Raw genomic sequence first — 23,251 nt, forward strand, 5'->3', positions numbered from 1 at the left:
AAGAGATCAAAATAACAAGCAGGGATAAACAAAGAGAATTCTGCCTGTACACTCCCACTCGATTTCCTTTTTATATAAATTCTTTTTTATATAAAAAATTTAGAACCATGTGAAGAATTTGTAGAAAAAACTTCTTTCATTCTAGATATTGCAAAAAAAAAAAATAAGAATGTGTGTCTTTGATCATAGCCGATCATTCCAATATATAATATGGTCTGATTTTATATAAGTCAGAAGGAGAAAAAAAACTAAATAAATCTAGAAAACAGCACGTGGGCTGGACAGACTTAGAAATTGCATCACAACGACAAATCTAGGGGCCTTTTGGAAAAAGGAGAAGAAGAAGAAGGATGGGGCGAAGAAGAAGAAGGCCTCGAAGAGCACAAGAACCCGTGTGGGGGGAGTAATAGAGGGAGTGAGAGAGTATGGCAAATGAAGAGACGTCTAGGGGTGCTAGACAAATATATACTGCCCGAGGAGGAGAGGCTACTAGTGCCGAAGAAGAGAATTGATATGGGTCAAATGTCAGTTGGATAGGTAGTGATGGATTATAAACAATTTGAGAGATAGATAGAGAAGTGGCTATAATGATAAATAAGTTTACACTATTACTGATTGTAAGATATCAATCAAAAAAATGTGTTCCGGTGAAGATGGGGGTCCAGCTCAGAAACCAAGAATCTATTGAGCCTACCTAGCTAATAGAATTGGAATTCCAGATACCAGGAACGTTTGTAATAAATGGTACTATACAAAACTAAACTTTTTTAAATTGGAACATCGTAACCTGTAATAAAAGAGCCCCCTAATCGTAAAACCTACAATAGAGGAACCCTTCAACTTTCACCTTTGAACCAAATTATCTCGATTACTGTCAAAGATATGAAAAATCTGTCAACTGATAGTTTACTTGCCATAATATCATCAATATTTTATCCGTTGACAAGTTTTTGATATCTTTTACAGGAATCGAGATAATTGGGCACAATGTTGATCTTTATTAGATTTGGACCTTTTACGGTACTTTCAACTAATTTTCGTTTTTCGAGGAGAAAAGTCATATATTTTAAAATTAGTAAGTTCGCCTTAAACTCTTTAAAAAATCATCAAAAAAGTTTTCCCTATGATTGGGATAGTTTGTCTCTGTTTTCTAGAATAGGCAAATTACCGTATTTGCTCTAATAGAAGCCGAAGCCCAACCCATACGTGAACTTTGAGGTCAATTATCTCGGTACCTATAAAAGATATCAAAGTTTTGTCAACTGATAAAATGTTGCTGACAATATGTTTGACATTTTATCACTTGACAACTTTTTCATAACTTTGACAGCAATCGAGAAAAATGACCTCAAAGTAGAAACTTTCAAAAAGTGCTTAGAAACATTTTTCCGATAATTGGGATTAAAACTTTGACTTTGCAAATTGAAATAAAAAAAGCGCAACATTCTGTTCTTTGAATCGAATTATTCTTTGAAACCCGATTTTTAATAGAATCGGTAGGTAGTACAATTTATTTCTCTCTCAATCATCACTCCCTTTCTCTCCAAAATTTTCCAAAATGACATGGCAGTATCAATCAAAAACTGGACAACCTAAAATCGGGTGTATAATTGTGTACTTGTTTATGATGAGTGGAATAGAGAAATCTATGATCTCTCTCGCTCCGGCTAATGTGATGATTCGATTTGGCCAAGGACCCGAAGGTCAAGGATAGCTTAGTCCGGGGTATTCAGAATTCAGAATTCAAGAAGTGAAAATAATTGGAAGAAGCGAATGAGAAAACAGTGTTTTATTTCAGCTTATTCAGGAGCCTGAATCAGGCCTGGAACATGTGTAATTTAGTGAAAATTGATAAATTGGCACCTATTCAAATTTGTGCCCCTGTTTACGCCTTCCCACAATTTCTTTTCTATTCAGATGACGTTTTCGGGCGGTTTTTTAGCATTTTCAAGTGCTCAAATCTTTTTTACAAAATTGAAAAGCTCGAGAAAACAAGTTTCTTATTTTTTTTTATTGGTAAATTTTGAGCCTTTTGGCACCTCTTTCTTTTAGTGTTTATTTCATCAACTTCTCGATTTTCCTTAAACAATGTTTTGTTTTTAAATCCTTTTTCTATTATCAAATAACATATTTCTTTTTTCATTTTATTCAAAACAATTCCCCAGTAAATCAATTTTAGCCTTATAAAAATGTCCCTTTTTCACCGAGTTGCCTCCACCTTTCCTCTTCCGCCTGCGTTTCCTAGGCCAGCCAAACTCGGCCACCGAAAATTGGAGATTTTTGCTCCAATTCTCACTCAATTTCTGCTCTTTTTCACCGATTTTTCTTCATTTTGACATTGAAAAGTTAATTTTATTTGTAAAAATACAATTTTCGAATGTTTTTCAGTAAAATGAGGTTACCACTACTGGTAACGATAGCGTTTTTCGCCAGCACATCGGCGATTTTTGAAGATCAAGTTGGGAAATTCGACTGGAGAAAACCGCTGATCGGGTGTCCGGCCAATTTGCATTTCGATAAAGCTGGAAGGTGAACTTTTCAACATTAAAAAGCTGACATTGAACAAAATATGGAAAAAATGATGACGAAAAACCTAAAAAAGCCAAAAAATCTCATCTTCCGTTAAAAATGTTCGAAAAATCGATAAAAACCTAAAAAACAGCTAAGAGTCACCGATTTTGCTCTGACAATTGGAATTTTGAAGCCAAAAAAGAGTTTCCGTTCAAAAAACCCAGCTAAAAACTCTATTTTCCAGCAAATCGGACCGTTTGATCATCTCCACAGAGCAATCGATTCTAGCATCGCTAGTATTGAATACGGGAAATATTGGATGGCGGAAAATCATGGAGGACACTCCAGAAACGCCGAACGGGCAGACATTCACCAAGGATCGAGAATGTGAGCTAAAATTTTGATAATTTTCGGCGGAAGTTTAAAATATCACGAATTCAAGCTTCAAATATTTTTTCTAAACACCAAAAATCAGTTTAAATGACTGAAATTAAATAAAAAACCAGCTGAAAATACGCTGAAATCGGCTAAAAATCTAATTTTTAAGAAATCCGCTAAAAATCGGCTGGAATCCACGGAAATCCCAAATTTCTTTCAGATATCTACTCTATCGCATCCGACGGCCGATCCGTACGTGTTTGGCATAAGAACAACGGAGTGATGGCTCGCCAGCTAACAATTTCCGAAGAGAAGTCGTCAGTTCAGGCGATCCACGTGGCAAAGGAGAAACTATTCGTGGCAAGCGGCAGGACTTTGGTGGCTTACCGGTCGAGCGATGAGAAGCCACTAGAGACAGTAGTGGTGAAGAAAGAGAGATCATTCTCCGCTTTCTTCCAACTCGACGAGTCCCTAATCCACGTGTCAGCGCATCCAGGAGACTCCCATCTGGAACTAATTAAAATCAACGATGATGGCTCGTTTGACAGCCCGAGCGAGCTGAAAATGGAAGGATTTTCAGTGGAAAAGTGCCACGCACACTCCCAGTACATCTCTTGTCTCAAGGGATCTCAGCTTTTGGTCGTCGACGTTTTCAAACAAAAAGTGCACAAACTCCAATTGGATTCTGACCAATATCACTTGCTTCCAAGCACCGGGAAGCTCATCTTGACACGTGGCGTTGATAAACTCCACGTCATTGAACTGACTCCAGAATCTGGACTTCAAGTTAGAAAAACTGTCGATGTAACGTCTTCTGAAGCAGTAGGCGTCGCGGAAAACCACGAATCGATCGTCGTCGCGTCTTCTGAAGTTATTCGTGTTCTTTCCGTCAATTCGAATCATCACTCTTCAGCAAAACGAGTGAAAACGTCTTCAGAAAACGGAAAGATAATGGAGAACTCGAAACCAAAGAGAGTTTTCGCAAGAAAAAGTGAGAAGGATTGGGAAATTGTGCTGGTTGGAGAGGACTGCCGAATCGAGTTCGTCACTGTTGATGAGACATCGAATCTGGTCAACTCAGAATGGGCTAGAGAAGGTGAGGATAGGAAATTTGTTCTAAAAATACACAGAAAAAATTCAGAATCCCTCATCAACACTGTCTCCGTGGAGATGGTGGATCTTCCATTGTCCGAAAGTCAACAGATGATCGAGGACGAGTTTGAGGAGGCAGGAAACTTCTTCACCGCGTTCGCCCGTCGTATTCACTCCCAATGCGGTCAATTGGTCAGATTCTTCACCAAGAACGTTGAAAAAATCATCCACGTGGCGACGTCGATCTCCAGAGATGGCAATGGAGTGTCGGATTTCATCAATTCAGTGAGGACAGCTGGGCAAATGTAAATAAAATCGAATTTTTGTAGCCAGTTTTCATTTCTTCCTAATTTCAGCGGCTCTGCTTCGTCTGGACCATTCGAACGTGACTACTTCAACCTCAGAAAAGTGATCATTGTGGTCACTTCCTCAGGTACCGTGTTCGGTATCGACAGTGCCGATGGACAATTTTTATGGAAGATGTGGCTTGGTGACTCTTTTTCGCCATTGGAGAGTCAGTTGGAGCAGAAGAGAGTACCACTATTTGTGCAAAGAACCACAGCTCACTATCAGTTGGATGGGCTCGCTTCTGTTGTATTTAGTAATCAGGTAAGCTGCTCCGGATTTCCACGATCATCTCTACAGGTTTAGATCACCCGAAACGGAGTCATCGTGTCTTTCAACCCAATGATTGGAAAGGTGGAGTCTCGAAATGAGCTGGGCTATCCTGTCAAAAGAGTGACGGTTCTTCCAGTGCATACTAATAAGCATGTGTACCCATGATGTTAATTGGAAAGAATAATGAGGTGAGCAATTCGGAAAATACTAGAACACCGTATTTCTTCTGCCCTTGCGAACCGTCAACTTTGAGCTCAATTATCTGAATTCCTGTGATATCCAAATTTTCTAAACTTTTAAGTTATTTATCATAATATCACACAACTGTTATCAGTTGACACATTATTGATATCTTGCATAGGAATTGAGAAAATCGGGCTAAACGTTGGCGTTTCAAGTCTAGTACTCATTGCGAAAACTTCTAGATCAAAACCTTCCCATCGATCACATCTGATGAGCTCACCGCCACCACGTCTTCTCTCTACCTCTTGGATCTCCAACAGCAATCTGTTCAAGGACTGAAAATCGATATTTCTACACAGAAAATTCAGCCAGTCTGGCAAGGAAACTTAGGATTGACATCAGATGATGAGATTGTAGCTGTTAAGGGAAAATCCTTCAATCGTGAGTTTTGAAACGGGATGCCTCTAAAATGAGCTATTCTATTTCTTCAGAAAAAGTCCACTCCCAAGGACGAGTGTTGGTCACCCGCGAGGTCCAATACAAGTACGTCAACCCGAATCTGGCTGCTGTCGCTTCGATCAACAAAGCCAATCAGCATCTGACAATCACTCTGGTGGATATAGTCACCGGCCAAGTGGTTCATAGTGCTGCCATCGGAAAGTCTGCCAAGCCGATTCATTTGGTTCATTCGGAGAACTGGATTGCGTATACCTACTGGTCGGAAAAGGGACGTCGGACAGAGTTGGGAATCATCGAGTTGTACGAGGGATCCGAGGAGAATCATACTCAACAGGTATGAAAAAAAAAAATCGAGACACTAGGGTACCTGGAAATAACCATCAGAATCTGAGAATCCCAGAATTCCATAATCTGAGAATCCTAAAATCTCAGAATCCTAGAATCTCGGAATCTCAGAATCTCATAAACTGAGAATCCTAGAATTTTGGAATATCAGAATCTCAGGATTATAGAATCCTAGAATCTTAGAATCGTAGAATATCAGAATATCAGAATCTCAGACACTGAGAATCTCAGAATTTTAGAAACTCAGAATTTTAGAATCTCAGAATTTCAGAATCTTAGAATCTCAAAAAATCTCAAAATCTCGAAACCTCAGAATACTAGAATCTCAGAATCCTAGAATCTCAGAATCTCTTAACCTTAGAATCTCAGAATCTCATAATCTCAGAATCTCAGAATCTCATAATCTCATAATCTCAGAATCTCAGAATCTCAGAATCTTAAAATCTCAGAATCTCAAGATCTTAGAATCTCAGACTCTCAGAATCTCAAAATCTCAAAATAACAGAATATCAGAATCTCAGGTTTTTTTAGAACCTCAGAAATTTTAGAACCTCAGAATCTCTTAACCTTAGAATCTCGAAAAATCTCAGAATCTCAGAATCTTAAAATCGTAGAATCTCAAAATACTAGAATCTCAGAATCTCAACAACAAAGCTCAGAATTTCAAAATCTCAGAATCCCGTTTTAGAGGCACACGGACGTAATTTGTCTAGCATTGCTAATCTTTCCTAAACTTTCAGGAAACATTCGACTCGAAGATCGTCCAGAAGCTTCCTCCAGTGGTCGCCCAACAAAGTTACATCTACGCTCAAGGAGTGGACGCAATGAGTGTTTCAGAAACAGAACAAGGTCTGACCACTCGCTCCATCCTCCTAGCCCATCCCTCTGGTAACATTCACGAAGTCTCCCGACGTCTTCTGGATGCCAACCGCCCGATGGAGTTGACGCAAGCGATGCGAGAGGAAATGATGATTGGATACATGCCAGAGATCGCTGTGGCCACTGAGGAGATGATCAATTACAATCAGACAGTGCACAGAGTTCGAGGCATCAAGACAAGTCCATCCGGATTGGAATCCACGAGTTTAGTGTTGGCTTATGGAACGGATTTGTTCTTCACGAGGCTGGTGCCAAGTGGTACTTTTGATATTTTGAAAGTGAGGGATTGTGACCTAGTTCAAAAACCTCTGACATTTTGCTTTCAGGATGACTTCGACCATGTTCTAATTTCTCTGGTGCTCACTGGCCTCGTCGTCGGCTCCTACGTAACCAAACGACTCGCCCGTTCCAATGCTCTCGCCTCTCAATGGTCCTAAATCTCTCGTTCAAATTAATTCTAGTCGTTTTCCCTTTCTCTCCCGTGGGTGACAAAAACCTATTCGATCTTTCAAATCAGATGTTTCTTTTATTATAATAATTTAATGTTTGTTCCTCCCCTTTTCGCTCAATGCCTTCTTTTTTTTTAGTCTTTAGCGCCCCTCCCCTATCTGTCTCATTCCAAAGTTCAGTGATAAAATGCGAGTTTTTTGAAAAAAAATTGTATCAACATGAAAGCAAGCATGTCGGCTGGAGGGAAGTCAAGAAATAAATTATGAAATATTAGGCATAATTAAGAGCTACAGCAGAAAGGAAAAAAAACAAAATTAAAAGAGAAAAAAAAAATAAACAATTGCATATACCCACAGAGCATAGATCGGAAGGAAGAAGTTGATTTTTGGGAAAATTCGATTTTTTTTTACTTTCCATTTCTAGAACGAATCTGTTCGGCTTGCGATGAGATTTCGTTGATGAAGTTCTTGAAGGCGTTTGGATCCCGAAGGCACTTTTGGGATTTGTCTTGGAGATGGTACTTGCAGACGTCAACCCAGAGACGGGCGCAGCCGAGCTTCTTGTCCTTTCCGTCGGTGAATGAGAAGGTCAGCCAGTATTCGTTCTGGAAGACGTTGATTTGAGGAATTTTGAAACTCAAGGATTTCTAGAAAACTACGTTTTTCGTTTCGACCTTAAATGGGTCTACTTTAAAGGATACCATATTTCCTCTAACATTATATAATGCTCCCAAACCGTCTACTGTGAGTCTATATATCTCATTTCCTGTAAAAGATATCAAGAAGTGGTCAACGGACAAAATGTTTATCATAATATCAGCAACATTTTGTCAGTTGACGACTTTTTGAAACCTTTATCAGGTACCGAGATAAATCTGCTCAAAGTTAAAGGTGAGGGGACAAAAGATTTTCCGTAGTTTTTTGTAGCTAGAGTATGCATTCTACCGTCACGGTGTACAACTCTTAATGTCACTCTGCGTACAGCTGTCGTCCTCGCCTTTATGTATGCAATCGGGCGTGCGCCTTCTCTTTGCCCGCGTGGCTCAGTCGGTAGCGGCGCCGCACCCTCAATCATCGCCCTCACAAGTTCAACTCCTCGAGGGGCATCTTTGAACGGAATTTCGAGAACATTATTTTTTTCATGTCCCCCCACCTTTAAGAGATTGGCAGCCGGTGGTGTAGCTCAGCCGTCAAGCGCCGACTTTTCAATTTTGAGTCCATCTTAGTTCCTGTAGAAGATATCAAAAAGTTGTCAACTAACAAAATATTTTTAATATTATGATAAACATTTTGTTAGTTGAACACTTTTAGATACCTATTAACGGAAATGAGATATATGGGATCAAAGTTGACAGCTCAGGGTTGCGTTCTGTTAGAGTGTATACACCTTTACTTTGGCCTCAATGTCTCTGCTCTTGAATAACATGTAAAAAGTCCTGATTTACAATATTTCTGGCCTTGAGTTTTACTAATTTCATCAGTTGACTATTTTCCAATCCAATTATTACCAAGACCCATTTTTTAGTTGATTTTTGGCAATTTTGATCGTTTTCAAGAGTCTGGAGCTAGGCTGTCAAGTTTCCGATCACTTTGAAAATTGTAGAGGGTTTGAAACAGACCTAGATTTAAATCTTTGAATTCACAGAATTTTTGGAAAGTTTCTAGTTTTTCAGATATTAGCCGATTTCGGAAAGACACCTGTTTTTTTCAGTTTTTAGTACAAAAACGGTCCAAAAGGGGGTGTATTTCAGAAATCGGTAATAAGGAATTTCCAAAAATATCTGTGAATGCAAAATGTTCAATTTAGATCTGTTGCACATCCTCAAAAAATTTCAAAGTGATCAGAAACTTGACAGCCGAGCTCCAGACTCCTGAAAACGGTCAAAATCAACTGAGAAATTCAGATAACCACTAAATGGCCGGAAACCACATATAAAAACAAGCTCGACACCTACCGATTGAAGTGGTCCGAAGAAGGACTTTGGAAGATCCTCAGAACTGAAAACCTTTGAGAAAGTCATGGTCCAGTGTCCTTTTGGTGGTGGGCACAGCTTGTTTTGCTTCAAGAAATCGAGAGCCTTGCGGTCCTTGACGTACTTGTGGGCTCCAGAAACAGCCTCGTTGCACTTGTCGAGCATGTCGCAGTAGCGGCTGAAACAGATGTTGTTAGTTTAGAGGAAGTCTGTCTGTAGGATAAGATATTCGAAAAATCAATATAGTCAAACATCGGGACAACCAAAGCATGTAGGAAGAGAAGTTTACCATAAACACTCTAACCTTGAGCCTATGTATCTCGGTTCTTGTGAAAGATATCAAAAAGTGGTCAACTGATAAATTGTTTATCATAATATCATAAGTGTTTTGTCAGTTTACCATTTTTCAATATCTTGCATAGGAGTTGAGATAATTGAGCTCAAACTTGACAGAGTGTGGGGCCCTTCTTTTCCGCCTTGTCTGATATTTTACTAAATCAAACAAATGCTGAGCATTTTTTGCAGTTAATAAAATTCTTAAAATAGTTAGGCATATTTTCTAGATAATAAATCTGTCTACTAACCATGATCCAACTCCATCACATCCATCAATAATGTTCCATCCTTGGCATGGGATGACTTGCCATCCCTTGGATCCTTGCTTGTTGGTCACAGCGTGACGAACCTCCAAGTCCATCTCAATTTTGTCGAGTGGCAAGTCTTCCGACACATCCATGGTGACATTGAAGAAGATTGGTCCTGGGAATCGTGGGTAGTCTGGCCAGATGACAATGTTGGAGACGTTTACGACGTAGTTGGTCCACTGGAAGCAATTTTGGGAGTTTAAAAGATGACAGACTGCAAATCATACCTGTTCACTGGCACATCTGGAGAATTGCCATCCTCTGATTACAACTCCATGTGGTCCTGTCTGATACTTCTCCCAGAACGGCTGCACTCCGGGTACTGCCTCATTCCATGCTTTCGTCAGGGGATTCTGAGCAACTGCTGAGCCAACGAGGAGGAGTAGAAGGAGCATTACCTGAAATTTTAGAGTTTTAGGAGGCTGCTAAAAAGATGGTTCAGAAAATTAAGAAAATGATAAAAAGAGAAGGAAAAGAACAGGGCGAAATGATGGCACTACTACTCAATCCTCTAATCCGCCAAGAAACGAGATTATCATCGGAAAAAAAGAGAAGAGAAGAGGGTATCTTTCCAGTGAGTGATACCCACTTCTTATCCAGTATTTTCTGCCTGAATAAATGACACTATCATCTCTTGTGGCTATGTCTGTGTGTATATATTTGGGAAGAGAGAGGGAACTTGTTCTTTGAATAGAAAATGGTCAAAGGGATTGGAGGAAATCTAAGAATTCAAGAGGTTGGTGATTGCCACAGAGACATCCAGACCGATAGATATACTGAAACAAAACATCTTTCTGTTTGAAAGGTAGGAGAGTCATGACTCCCAAAATTATCATATAACCTGTAATAGAAGCGGTCTGAATTGTTAACTTTGAGCCAATTTATCTCGGTTTCAATGCTAGATATCAAAAATTTGTCTACTAATAAAATTTTGGTGATAAGATGATAATCATTTAGTCAGTTGTTCACTTCATGGTATCTTTCCCAGGAATCGAGATATATAGACTCAAAATTGAAAAGTCGTCTTGACTTAACGGCTGAGCTACACAGTCGACTGCCGATCTATAAAAGACATCAAAAATAGGTGGCTAAAGCTTAAGTTTTGCAGTTGATAATTTTGTAGTGATTCATCCAGGGTATCAAAAATTGAAAATTCTTGAAAAGAGATTTTCTCAAGGGTTGTACTCACTATCCAAAGTGACATACCGTAAACAATCGAACGCCACATAATTAGTTAATTTTGAGCCAATTTATCTTGCTTCCTGTGACAGATATCAATGCCTTGCAAACTGATAAAATGTTCAACCAATGCTTTATCAGTTTACATAATCTTGACATTTTTTGAAGGAACCGAGATAATTTAGCTCAAACTTGACAGTGTGGGATCTTCTTATTACAAGTTTTACCGTATTTTCTACTTCTTTTTTTCCTAAAACTAAACAAATTGAAAAAAAAGAATAGCTAATGACAAAAACATCTGCTTCTCCTGTTTCCTGTTTTTTATATCCCACCCTCTTCCATTTCCCCCCTGATTCACCTTAAAAGTGATCAATTCGGACACTCGAGCGATCGCTTCTCTTAGAACTATACTAACATAGATGCATACGTAATGGCCATTCACTTTATCTATAGTCAAAACCCACACAGAGAAAACTAGAATGGATGGTTTCATAATATCAAAAGGAAAAAAAGAAAGTGATTCAAAGATCATTAAAGATGGAAACGCCCACTTTCGTTATGGATGAGAGATAAAAAGGAGTAGGAGTTCAAACAGTCATATTGATGGGTACGGGTGATACGGAAAAGTGCAAACACGGAAAATCCGGAAGTAATTTGTAGATATTAAAAAAAAATGTGACCAGAAAATCAGTTTGCAACGGGAGTCTGAACCTTTGGAATTATGAAAAATCAGATTTTTAGCGATAACCCATACTGTCAAGTTTGTGCTCAATTATCTCAATTCCTATTGAAGGTGAGAAAAAAACTGTCAACTGATAAAATGTTGGTGATATTACACAGAACAATTTATCAGTTGAGAACTTTCTTATATCGTTGACAGGAGCCAAGATAAATTGGCTCAAAGTCAAAAGCTAGGGGGCTTCTATTACAGGTTTTACGGTTTCTAAAAAGTGGGAACTTCCAAAGCTGTCTAATTCAAAAAATTTTCAAGAATTTGACCATTTCAAAATAGAGTGTCCTGTCACTTCAAGCTAAAGTGGACACACAAGATGCTCCGCCCTTTTTTTTGTCAAAACTCCCAACTAGATATGCTAAATCTACCTGAGGATCCGGAAAGTATACAAAACCTACACAGGAAATACGAGTGAAGGATAGGTAAACCAGGAAAGGAAGGGAAAGGAGAAGAAGGAGAAGAAGACGAGGGGAGGATTTTGAAATATAGGTCACGGCCCCCATTCGGGTAAGAAGACGTACACGACGCGCAGATCAGTCAAGGGCAACCAAATGATGATGTGAGTGTATATGTGTGGGTAAAAGTCTTCCAAAACGAATCGTACAGTTTGGAAAATAGAGAAGGATAGGGTAGAATAGGATAGGATCAATGACAATAGATTAGAAAAGGGAAAGGGTATGTTGTTATTGGGAATTCAAAATAGAGATCACGAGGATTTATATGCAAAATAAGTACAATTGAATACGAGGAGACGGATCTTGTGATCTAGAAACGTTCGATTCTCAGGTTTACAGAAAGCTTACCGGAACTAGAGGATCTGCCTATAGACCGACACAGAAGACTCCAATGCCTGAAATCTGCAAGAGTTGGATAAATACACTGGTACGATGTGTTATCATTGCTTTGGTCTTTTTCGTTTTGCTAACGTCGTAGCTTAGCTTATCGTCGGAGATAAGATGCGTAGGGTTCGCTAAACAGACCGACATGCGGACATCTAGACAAACAGACACATGGATATTAATTCATTAATTCATTTACCAAACTGGTCAAGTTTCAAATTCTTTGATCAATTTTAAGCTGAGTTATCGCTTGTCAAAGTTGCTTCATCCCATACATAACGACATGCATGAAAGATTACACCGTTCCATATCAGACTATCATAAAAGTACCTAGACTTGGGGACTTATTTCTAGAATTTCAGTAGTTTTGAATCAAATGTAAAATTACATTTCTACCAATTCTCCTGCTTCCGAGATTCTTAGTTCTAGAGATATACCCTTTTTTATCAGTCCGGGTTTTTGTGCGCCATCCTGTACGGTAAGTTCTCTGAAATGTTCATAAGGCAAAGTTCTCAAATTTTACATTCAATTCTCTGAAACTTTGGTCCAATTTCATGACCTTCTTCCCTATCAGTTCATCTATCATTCAGGCGATAACTTGTTGTTGTAAACCCCGACCCACACATTTTTATTGATTTTTCATCTATCTCATATAATGAAACTTCTCCTTATTTTATTAGCTGTTTCTCTGGAATTTGGTTTGTTTTCTTGACACCTATATCAGAAAAATCCTCTAACTTTTCCAGCCATCTCTCGATCCCTCACAGATTTGGTCTGCAAAATTAATCCGCGGAGATGTGAAGATTTTAAAGGAAACAATTCGAGACCAAGGGGAGAAGAGGGGCGAATACATCATGAAAGTCCGCTGGGAGGGCCATCTCTAGCAGAGTTTCAGAGATGGAATAATTATGAAGAGACTGCTCAGGGGACCGGATTTTTGAGACCAGCATCCGGGACAAATCCAGTGCCATATGGGGAAGGTAAGTTTGGGTTCCCAATCTACCGTAAACGCTCTAATAGAGTCGTCTTCAAATCGTCAACTTTGAGCTCATATATCTCGATTCCTACGAGAGATGGAAAAAATTGCAACTGATGGCTTAATACTTAACATAATACCAGCAACATTTTATCAGTTGACAGCTTTTTTATATCTTATACAGGAATCGAGATAATTAAGCTCAAAGTTCACGATTTTAGTGCACTTGCATGGTAATAAAGCTTGAATTAACTTTTAAAGGCCAGACTATTATTCCTTTTGTCGACATTGATATCCATTATCTGAGTTCCCATAGAGTATAATATGTTTTTGAAAGCCTAACTAAAAACAACTATAATCTTTTGGAGTTACACTCCTTTCTCTTATTGCCGTAAAACCTGTAATAGAAGGGCTCCCCAAGTTTGAGCCAATGTATCCTGTTAAAGATATTCAAAATGTATTAATGGACAAAAAGTTTTTGATCTTATGATGAACAATTTATCAATCGACCACTTTCTTATATCTTTCACAGGAATGGAGAATAATTGGGAGTCCTTCTATTACAGTTTTTTACGGTAAGTAGCTCCCGAAATTCCAGGCCTCGGTGACATTGGAATCTACACTGGCGTCGGTGTTCAACACCCATTCGGAGGACTCGGAATAGAACGAAACTTTGGAATCGGAATGGGTGGAAACGGAAGAATCGGTGGAGCTCCAGTCGGATGGGGAAACGGCGGAACCCGAAGTGTTGGGTCAGCACCATGGGCGAATCCATAAATGATTGCTGATTTGAATAAAAAAGTGATAAGCTTGAAGAGATTGAATGATTTATGAAACTTTGAAAAAAAAAGTTACCCATATCAATTCATTAGTTTCCTTATCATGTCAATCTCTGCTTGAATGAACAACTGCCCAATTATTTTTCTTTTTTATAAAGGCTATTTTTACCCTAGTGCCAAAAATACCATTCTAAATTGAGAAGGCGCTCCCTTGATCCCAAGATTATCCGGATTTCAGTACCCAAGACTCTTCCGCAGGATGAATTTGCAAAAAAAAAGTTTTCCCTCTGAAAAAAAAAGGAAGAATTGAATAATAATGTAAACACTGGAAGTGTTCAACTCTTCAATATTTGTCCACATAGGGTTCCTCTCCTTTTTCTCTCTCTCTCTCTCTCTCTCCCTTTTTCAAAATCAATAAAACCATCCCCAACCAATTTTTCTCTCGCCCACTCTCTCCAATCCAAACAGTCTCATCTCCCAGACGTCTGATCGTCTAAGTCTCTCCAGGTAGACCCTATCTCTTGCGTTACTTCTCTCATCGGGGTTGATTATTTGCTCAAGAATCGAATGACCCAAAACGTTTTTGGCTTTGTGTTGTTATATATTCTTACAACACATCCCCACAAAAAGTTATTTACCAATTTTTTAGAATTTTGAGATTTTCGAAGATTTTAAGTTTTAGGTCATGTTTATTGTTTATATTTCCCTTTGATTTGTTTATGATTAGGGAAAGTTGTGAAATTGAATCTTGTGATTGGCATAATTTTTTGTTTCAAACTATAATGGATTTCCTCTCAGCTAGATTTTTTTTAAACATAAAACCTTTAATAGGAGGGAAACCCATACTGCCAAATTGAAGCTATTTTTTCTCGATTCCTTCAAAAGATTTCAAAAAGTTGTCAACTGATAAAATGTCAGTGATATTATAAACATTTTATCAGTTGACAACTTTTCAATATCTCTCACAGGAGCCGAGATAAATTATCTCAAACTTGACGGTGCCCATGTATTACAGGTTTTATAGCATTTGGTTTTCATCTTCAATGGAAAGCTATAATGACAGCAATTATTATTTGTGTATTCTGAAAAGTGTCCGTTTGATTAAATCCAAAACGAATTTCTTTTTTTTTTTTGAAAATCGGTAAATGTCCCCCTAATTTCTTTTTTCGTCCCTCTTATTTCCATTCTTCATTTTTTTATGGCCTATTAACCACCTGGCCATTTATGAATCCAAAATTTCGAAATGTTATGTTGCCCATGTTTAGATTTTATGTCTCTCTAGTAATGGTTTTCGATTTTTCTATCCCCAAACCGAACACTTTATAGGTTAATTGGTTAGAGAGAGCATTTCGAAATCCCATACTATTTCCCTTCAATTATTTCTCTTTTTCCCTCCAATCAATCTGTAGTTTGCTTCCCAATCACGTTTTTACTATATTATTTTCTATCCAATTTGTTTACTACTGAGCCCATGATAATTACAGACTGTGCCTGCCGCTTTAATTTCCGTTATACCACAAGAAACCTTATGCCACATCTGTGGGCGGTTAACTAGATTTTTGGTCGATATGTGAAATATCGGAAAACTTTGTTTAATATCAGTCATAAGACTGAAGCTACAATAAACAAGAAAAAATTGGCATCTAAAATTGTACAAGATGTTTTATGTTCGCTTTTGCTTTGGATCTATTTCTTAAAGCTTCCTTGTAGCTCTATTTTTGTGGTTACTGTATCGGTTCAGATATGTTTCATCCTTGTTTCTAAGTCTATCTGAATGTCTGTTTATCTGCATATCCACATGTTTCAATCAGGGACTAATGGTTACCGTAAACACTTCCTGTAAAAGTTATCAGAAGTTGGTCAACTGACAAAATGTTCATCATAATATCAACAACACTTTATCAATTAACCAATTTTTTGATTTCCTTCATAGGAACCTAGATATATGGGCTCAAAGTTGACGGTTTGTGTGGTCTATGTTACAACGTTACGGTAGTTCAGAAGGTACAGAAGTTTTTGAAGACATGGACGTTAGAACGTTTTGAAGTTCATCTGAAAGAGTCTTGTCACTTTGTACAGAAGCCTACTTACTTGTGTCTACTTTGTTTATCTAGATGGTCCATGTACTGTACCGCTCAGAGAGTAAAATTTTAGTTGAAAGTAATCACTGTATTTCCTCTAATAAAGGAGCTCTCCAAAACCGTCAATTTTGAGCTCAATTATCTCGATTCCTGTGAGGGATGCCAAATTTTGTTAAACGTTAAATGTATCTCTCACAGGAATCGAGAAATGTGGGTTCATAGGTGACGATGTGGGTGGGCTTCTATTGGAGGAGTTACGGTAGTTTGAGGTGTTCGGAAAATTTGAAATCTACTCATCAAAACAGATTCTGGCAGTTGACATCATTCAGGATTTCCACCTAACTCCAAACAACCTTTTCCTATTTTCATGTGCATATTCTTTTCTCTCTTTTCAACCTACATCATCTTTCTTTTCTCCTCTTGTGGCTCCCTCTTATGCTCCCCTCCCCCAGGGTTCTCCCCAACGGGTTGTGCTCTCGGTTGCTATGATAATTTTAATGTCTCTTATTTGTCTCTCTCGTGTCTTTCGTCTTTTCCACTTTTTTCTCTTCTCCGTTTTTCTATATTTCATTTTTCTTGTTTTCGAGTTTCCTGCTCTTTTTTTGGAGTCGCCTCCTCTTCTTCTCTTTTCTCCCTCTTTTTTCGTTTTTCACACAACCATCATATTTGTTATTAGTTGTCATTTACTTGCTAGAAATATACAGAAAGTCACATGAGAAAAGTCTGAAAAGGGGGCTGAAAAAAATCATGACACCATTATTCAGGCCCCCAGTTACAATCTCAGGCAATTTTCTCCTCATTCTATTTGGTTTCAAATTGATTTTCCTTCTTTTCCAGAGTCTCTGAAATATGTACACATGAGGAGAAATTAAACCCAATACCACTTTGTGCCAAAATAATGATCCACGTCGACCAAATCTTCGGATACTCCATCGTTGTGTTGGCGGCAGCCCCACTGGCCACCCAGTTGGCTATTGCAGATATACGGTAGGTGTGGAAGAGTCTATATATCTCGGTTCCTGTAAAAGATATCATAATGTGGTCAACTGATAAAATGCTTGTCATAATATCATTAATATTTTCTTAGTTGACCGCTTTTTGATATCTTTCACAGGAATCGAGATATACGGGCTCAAAGTTGATGGGTTAGGAGGCATTCTATTAGAGTGTTTACGGTATTCAGTCCTACCCAGTGTATCCTATCAACTCGGCTTTGAGATGACCTGACTTTTGCTAGTTTGGTTTTCTAGGCCACCAAGTAAAAATGACCTAGATGGTCTGATATTCACCTAGTGTGTTTTTGGGTCATTTTGAAGTGGTGGTCCAATTTTTTCAAGATGGGGTCTAGGCTACCAATGGCTTAGAAGTGACTTTACATACCCCTGGTGTGTTTACTAGGTAGGCTTGAATTGGTGACCTAACTTTTGAAAATTCAATTTCTTAGGTCACCACGGTTGAATGACCTAGAAAACACGCCAGGTGAATATCAAATCATTCCTAGGGCCACTACCATGGTGGCCTGAAACCCCAACATGGAAAAGTTAGGCCACCACTTCAAAATGGCCAGAAAAGTGTAAAAACGGACAACCTGACGTCTGGATGAACTTTCAGATGGGTATTCTTCTTCCCCTTATACGCTATCCCTGCCATTAGTCTAATGATGATAGTTGGCCATCTCTCCAAATCGGCTCCAGTTCAAACCTTCCGAAAATTGGCACCAATTTCTGCAGGTACTCGTTTATTAGTCAATTACCTTTATAACTAATTATCCCAGGTATCGGATGGGCACTAACCTGGCATGTAGCCGAACGTCTGTACTCTGAAAGTCTCCGTGGTTCACAGAATCTGCTTTACATGCTCTTCTCGATTCGACCCACACTGACCTGGGCGGTCTCATGTGGGCACTCTTATAATTCTGAGGTGCGGAATTTCAAACTTTCTAAACATTTACCTTGAGGTTATTCCAATTTCAGTACTGCCACGATCTGAATGATAAAATGAATATTTCTGTTACCCAAGATGGTAACCACCATTATCCAGACAACTTTTGGCCAGCTCAGGAGTTCAATAAGTGAGAATCTTATGACCTTTTTAGTTTTGAGACAAATTAATCTTCCAGATTCCTCATCAGACACAACCCGATCCCAACGAGCATGCCCCCGAAATGGCGTGCAAACACTTGGTATCTCGGTCACCCCGAAGAGGAATTCGATTGGGCGATCCCCTCAGTCCCACTGGTTGCCTCACATGCAGCCACGTGGCTCTTGATCGTCTATATCTTATCCAAGCACTACGATCGTCTTGGAGACATTCTGTTCAAAGTGTTCATTACGGTACCGGCTGTGTTGTACATGACAGTTCTCATCGGGTTAACTGGATTAGGATTTCACTTTAGAGCTGGTACTATTCTGGCAGAATACACAGGTGATCTCATGATCAATAAAGATGCCACTGACTTCTGGGCGGATATTACGGTATTTGAAGAGAGCAAGAGGGTTTTATATCTCAATCTGAGCTTCCAGGGAACCTTCCGAACCTCGATCCTTATTGTTGACTACGCATCTGCCTTCACTGGGTTCGTACTCCTGGCAACTAGTCGATTGAGAAGTGGGGTCAACGGACTTAGTGCTCTTATTTTGGTTCCTCTGTTAATGGTATTCTTCTTGTTTTTGGAATACCTAACGTAACTCATTTCCAGCTTGTCCCTACCATGCAAACAATTCTTCGTCTCGGATGTGAAGGACATCTAGCTGATGTTCAACCGTTTTACAAAATTTATGCTTCTACAGACGAAACTATATCTTTCGACCTACTTCCTGTCTGCTTTGCCAGCTCACATTTCGGATCGGTGTTTTCCGCTTTGTACTTTGCGGCCCAGTACCTGTACACTTCGCTGGGTCCAATGGTGCGTGCATACCGTATCTTGGGTTGTGATCTTTAAGCTCAATTATCTCGGTTCCTGTATGAGGAATCAAAAAATGGTCAACTGAAAAATTTTTTATCATAATATCACAAATATTTTATCAGTTAACAGATTTTCATATCTTTTACAGGTGTCGAGCTAATTGAGTTCAAAGTTGACGGTTTAGGGCTGCGTTCTATTAGGAGCCCACCCAACCTGTTCACTTTGAGCTCAATTATCTCGATTCCTGTAAAAGATATTAAAAACTTGTCAACTTATAAAATGGTGATGATTTTGTGACATGCATTTTATCAGTTGACAGATTTTATATCTTTTACAGAAATCGAGATAATCGAGCCTGAAGTTGATAGTTTGAGTGGGCCTCAATTGAATTGTGTTTACGGTAATGTGGTTCCAATAACTTCAAAATTACAGCTTGTCTATGTGACATTCATCTACCAAGCCTTCATTGATGACTTCCCAATGGTTCAGAACTCTCCGAAGAAATGCGTTGGGATGATCGCATTAGCTTTCTTCATTCCATCAATATTCTTGTACATGCCGGTTAGTTAAATCTCTCAAGCTCTCAGCACTTAGGCTTATCTTCCAGCTGGGCACTCGAATCGCCGCCTTCTTCCGTTACACCTCTCAAACTTGTTTCGTGGAAGTCGCGATCTTCGTCCTTATCTTCTTCTTTTATGGATGGCAACGCCTTGAGCAAGATGTTCTAATGACTTCTCAGAGTCCAGCGCGCCCATCGCTCGTTGAATACTTCACTCGTCCAACAAGCCCAATCTTCACATTTTTACAGTTCACTATTGTTCCAATGCTCCTTTTCGTAAGCCATCTAAGGGAACATATAATAATGAGAGTTTCAGGCCAAGTTCGTGGCTGTATTCGATTACATCCGAATGGGAGGCGATGTGAATGTTCATGTGGATTCTGGTGTCGGGTTCCTTCCTCTCCCATTCTATGTTAGACGGTTTATTGGGTATATGATCACATTTGCACCTGTTATGATTATGGGATTGGGTGCCGCACTCCAATTATTTCAATTAGTGCACAAGCATGGATTACCATGGTCCGATACTATCAAGGTGGGTTGAGCTTGTTGCCATGGACACTCTGGTCTAATTTTAATGCGCGTTGAAAAATTGGAAGTTGGGCGGAGCTTATGTCCGGTAGCGAAATCCTTAAAGGCGCAAAAAAGGAGCATGCGGGTTTTTAATTATTTTCTGGCCTAGTTTTTTTCTTTTTATAGAAAGTTCAATCGCAAAAATAGGTTTGAAAAAATTGACAAAATTGCATGCACCTATAAATACGCCTTTAAAGATTTCGCTACCGGACCTAAGCTCCGCCCACTCTTTTCGGCATTGAATTTAGACCAGAGTAATACCAAGGAAACAAGATGGGTTAATGTGAAATAAAGAAATGGATTAGCTAAAAATCCTATCTTTCAGCCATCACCAGAATGGATGGCTCATGCATCGGTGAATCCCAACAAACCACGAGTCCACTCGCTAGCTTATGGAATATACAGAAAGTTTGTATTCAAACACATCTCGTATAAGACGGCTATGTTCACTTTGTTCATCGTGGAAACCTTCAATGGAATCGTTCTAGTCGTCCTGTTCTTTTTGAACACTGCAGCTACGATAGACTTTAACAGAACAAACAGACGGACGGCAAATGAGTATCGGAGTTTGATGTTGCTGATTTTCTCCAGTCTTCACACCTATGCTCTCTATCAAATGAGACAAGGAATGCAATATGCACAGATTAATGGGGAGAAGTAAGATTTTGAAGATGGATCTTGAGATCATTGATTGATTTTCAGACTATCCCTCTACATTGGAGTGGCCACTATGGAGATGGCTATGCTCAATGCTTACATGTGGCTGTATGGAGAGAACCACCGTTGGGGAACCGATTGGCCACCAATCATAGTGGCATTGGGCATCACTTGTAAGAAAATCATTCTGGAATATGTTCCATGGAAATATAAAAATTGAAGGCCTCCGTGGATTCTTCATAATGCTCACCATTGCCATTCGCGCTCACTCCATCGAACACAGCCGTCCGTCAAACACCCGTGAAGCTTCTGAAGTTGATCCAGAAGACTTGGCGAGGGGAAGTGCGGATGAGGGGGCCGAGAACGATGGTGACGAGGAAGAGGACGATTCGCCGGTTATTTTTGATCTTGCTGTTTGAAAAAACACTTTTACTTAATAATTTTCTATATCATACTGTATATGTATATTTTCCTGTGTTCCTCGCCAAATGATATTTGTCATGTCTCATGAATTTGTACGTTTTTAAAATAAAAGCCACCCCAATAGCTGAGACTCTGTTGCCAAGGATACGGATTCGTCAAGACACACTAGATTTGTTCCAAGTTCTGAGAAAATTTCGAAAGAATAAACAAGCTGAGACACCTCTCATTTTGGGCCAAACTTACCGTAAAACCTGTAATAGAAGGGATCATGCTCACTCAAGTTTGAGCTAATTTATTTCGGTTCCTGTAAAATATATCAAAAGTTTGTCAACTGATAAAATATTTATCATAATATCACTAATGTTTTATCAGTTGACTACTTTTTCATGGCAGGAAAAGAGATGTATTGTCTCAAAGAGAAAAGTACGAGTCTTTCTAAATATTACAATTTTTCCGGAAATGGGAAAAGCTCCAAAAATAAAACGATTTTTTGAATCTAACTATTCTCAAATTTTTCAGTTTTCCCGCTCAAAAATACTGACACTCGACAACTTTTGTGTTCAAATCTGAACGAAATAGATCTTGAATATCTTTGGCTTCTTCTCGGACACATGTTCTCCTAACATACAAATGTCACTTATCACGGATCACACCAGAAAAATTTCTACTAGTTGTAAAGTAAGACGTTCTTTTATTGTCCTCTCATACTCTTGAAAATTTTTCAACTAACCGATCAAAAGTGAAACTTCCCTTGTTTTCCAATCCCCCTTCGCAAGATCAGAAATTGTTAATCACGCGTCTTAAGGAGAGATTATAGAAAGCTCAATTCATGTTTCCCAGGTACACACACCTTAAAGGGGGGGGGGGGGACATGAAAAAAATAATGTTCTCGAAATTTCGTTCAAAGATGCCCCTCGAGGAGTTGAACTTGTGAGGGCGATGATTGAGGGTGCGGCGCCGCTACCGAATGAGCTACGCGGGCAAAGAGAAAGCGCACACCCGATTGCATACATAAAGGCGAGGACGACAGCTGTACGCAGAGTGACATTAAGCGTTGTACACCGTTACGGTAGAATGCATACTCTAGCTACAAAAAAACTACGAAAAATCTCCTGTCTCCCCCACCTTTAATCAAAAGGATAATTGAAAACCTCCATACAAACTCGCCCATTCTCATTATGCCATTAACGCCATCTGCCACACCTTTCATCAGCTTCTCAGTATCTTTTTTCGCAGCCGTCTTCCTCACCTACTTTATTTATATAGAAACATGTTTTATTGACTTTTTGTTTTGAAAATGTTGTACATTCAAATTTGATATACTGGTCCCAATTACGACCAGGATCTCTTGACTGTCCGAAGTTATGGTATGGGCAAATTGCTGGATCCAAATTTTGGTCTTTAAAAACCAGCTGTCACATGTTCTATAGATTCAGAGGACAATAAAGATTGTTCTGCAATAAATATTTTATTAACTCCAAGAAGCATTCTTTGTGAGATCAAAAAGGACAACTTTAGCCAATTTGGAATCAACTGACTGTTTTCAGAAAAGCACATAAGACTTAGAAAAGGATCGGGAAAGAGAAGCGAGAGATTGTAGATAATAGAGAATTTGGAATTCCAGAATGCTACAAGAGAGGAAGATGATAGCGAAAAAGAGAATAAACAGAATTTAGGCCTTGATTCCCTTTTTGAGATGTTCGAAGTCGTTGAGAAGATCCTTCGACTCGCGGAGAATACGCTCCAGTTCCTCTTGATCCTTCTTCTGCTGCTCCTTCATCAGTTCGAGAAGAGTCTTCTTCTCTGGGACCTGAAAATTTGGATTTCTTGGTTTCTCAAGATTTCCTAACTACCTGATCATCGCCTAACAAGCACTTCATGTCGACAGTATCGTACTCTGGAATCGGAACCGTCGACGTCGAGAACTCCTCGTTGACTTTGATGACGATCTCGCGAAGTTCCGAGTTGTTCTTTCGAATCGCTTTGAGAAGATCCGAGCTTTCAGTCATCATCTCT

At 39.1% G+C, this 23,251-nt stretch overlaps 5 protein-coding genes across 5 annotated transcripts in view; 3 read left to right on the top strand and 2 right to left on the bottom strand.

Annotated features, from left to right (window-relative positions):
* Nucleotides 1-2,392: 2,392 nt before the first annotated feature.
* CBG07074 lies at nucleotides 2,393-6,902 on the top strand (the record flags this gene model as incomplete). The annotated part of the gene is made up of 8 exons (XM_045243204.1): nucleotides 2,393-2,529; nucleotides 2,756-2,898; nucleotides 3,110-4,286; nucleotides 4,338-4,590; nucleotides 4,633-4,752; nucleotides 5,025-5,223; nucleotides 5,274-5,575; nucleotides 6,327-6,902. 8 exons carry the CDS (start codon nucleotides 2,393-2,395, stop codon nucleotides 6,900-6,902), a joined length of 2,907 nt encoding a protein of 968 aa, XP_045093398.1.
* Nucleotides 6,903-7,321: 419 nt separating this feature from the next.
* Cbr-mlt-8 lies at nucleotides 7,322-9,926 on the bottom strand (the record flags this gene model as incomplete). Its single annotated transcript, XM_002632160.2, has 4 exons — nucleotides 7,322-7,519; nucleotides 8,870-9,065; nucleotides 9,472-9,710; nucleotides 9,759-9,926. The coding sequence occupies 4 exons, from the start codon at nucleotides 9,924-9,926 to the stop codon at nucleotides 7,322-7,324; spliced, it is 801 nt and encodes a 266-aa protein (XP_002632206.2).
* A 3,011-nt stretch (nucleotides 9,927-12,937) lies between these two features.
* CBG07072 lies at nucleotides 12,938-14,035 on the top strand (the record flags this gene model as incomplete). Its single annotated transcript, XM_002632159.1, has 3 exons — nucleotides 12,938-12,980; nucleotides 13,029-13,262; nucleotides 13,857-14,035. The coding sequence occupies 3 exons, from the start codon at nucleotides 12,938-12,940 to the stop codon at nucleotides 14,033-14,035; spliced, it is 456 nt and encodes a 151-aa protein (XP_002632205.1).
* Nucleotides 14,036-17,016: 2,981 nt separating this feature from the next.
* CBG07071 lies at nucleotides 17,017-21,231 on the top strand (the record flags this gene model as incomplete). The annotated part of the gene is made up of 12 exons (XM_045243206.1): nucleotides 17,017-17,105; nucleotides 17,730-17,848; nucleotides 17,893-18,038; nucleotides 18,092-18,189; nucleotides 18,238-18,772; nucleotides 18,817-19,029; nucleotides 19,456-19,584; nucleotides 19,631-19,858; nucleotides 19,899-20,117; nucleotides 20,481-20,812; nucleotides 20,858-20,985; nucleotides 21,035-21,231. The coding sequence occupies 12 exons, from the start codon at nucleotides 17,017-17,019 to the stop codon at nucleotides 21,229-21,231; spliced, it is 2,433 nt and encodes an 810-aa protein (XP_045093399.1).
* A 1,676-nt stretch (nucleotides 21,232-22,907) lies between these two features.
* Nucleotides 22,908-23,251, bottom strand: part of CBG07070 — a gene marked incomplete at both ends in the record, with an annotated part of 2,234 nt that continues 1,890 nt past the window's right edge. The window contains 2 exons of the mRNA XM_002632157.1: nucleotides 22,908-23,045; nucleotides 23,089-23,249. Coding sequence (XP_002632203.1) covers nucleotides 22,908-23,045; nucleotides 23,089-23,249 — 299 coding nt within the window. The remainder of the gene's footprint in view (nucleotides 23,046-23,088; nucleotides 23,250-23,251) is intronic.

Source organism: Caenorhabditis briggsae, assembly GCF_000004555.2.
Source record: "Caenorhabditis briggsae complete genome, chrII, whole genome shotgun sequence".
Taxonomy (NCBI): Eukaryota; Metazoa; Nematoda; class Chromadorea; order Rhabditida; family Rhabditidae; genus Caenorhabditis; species Caenorhabditis briggsae.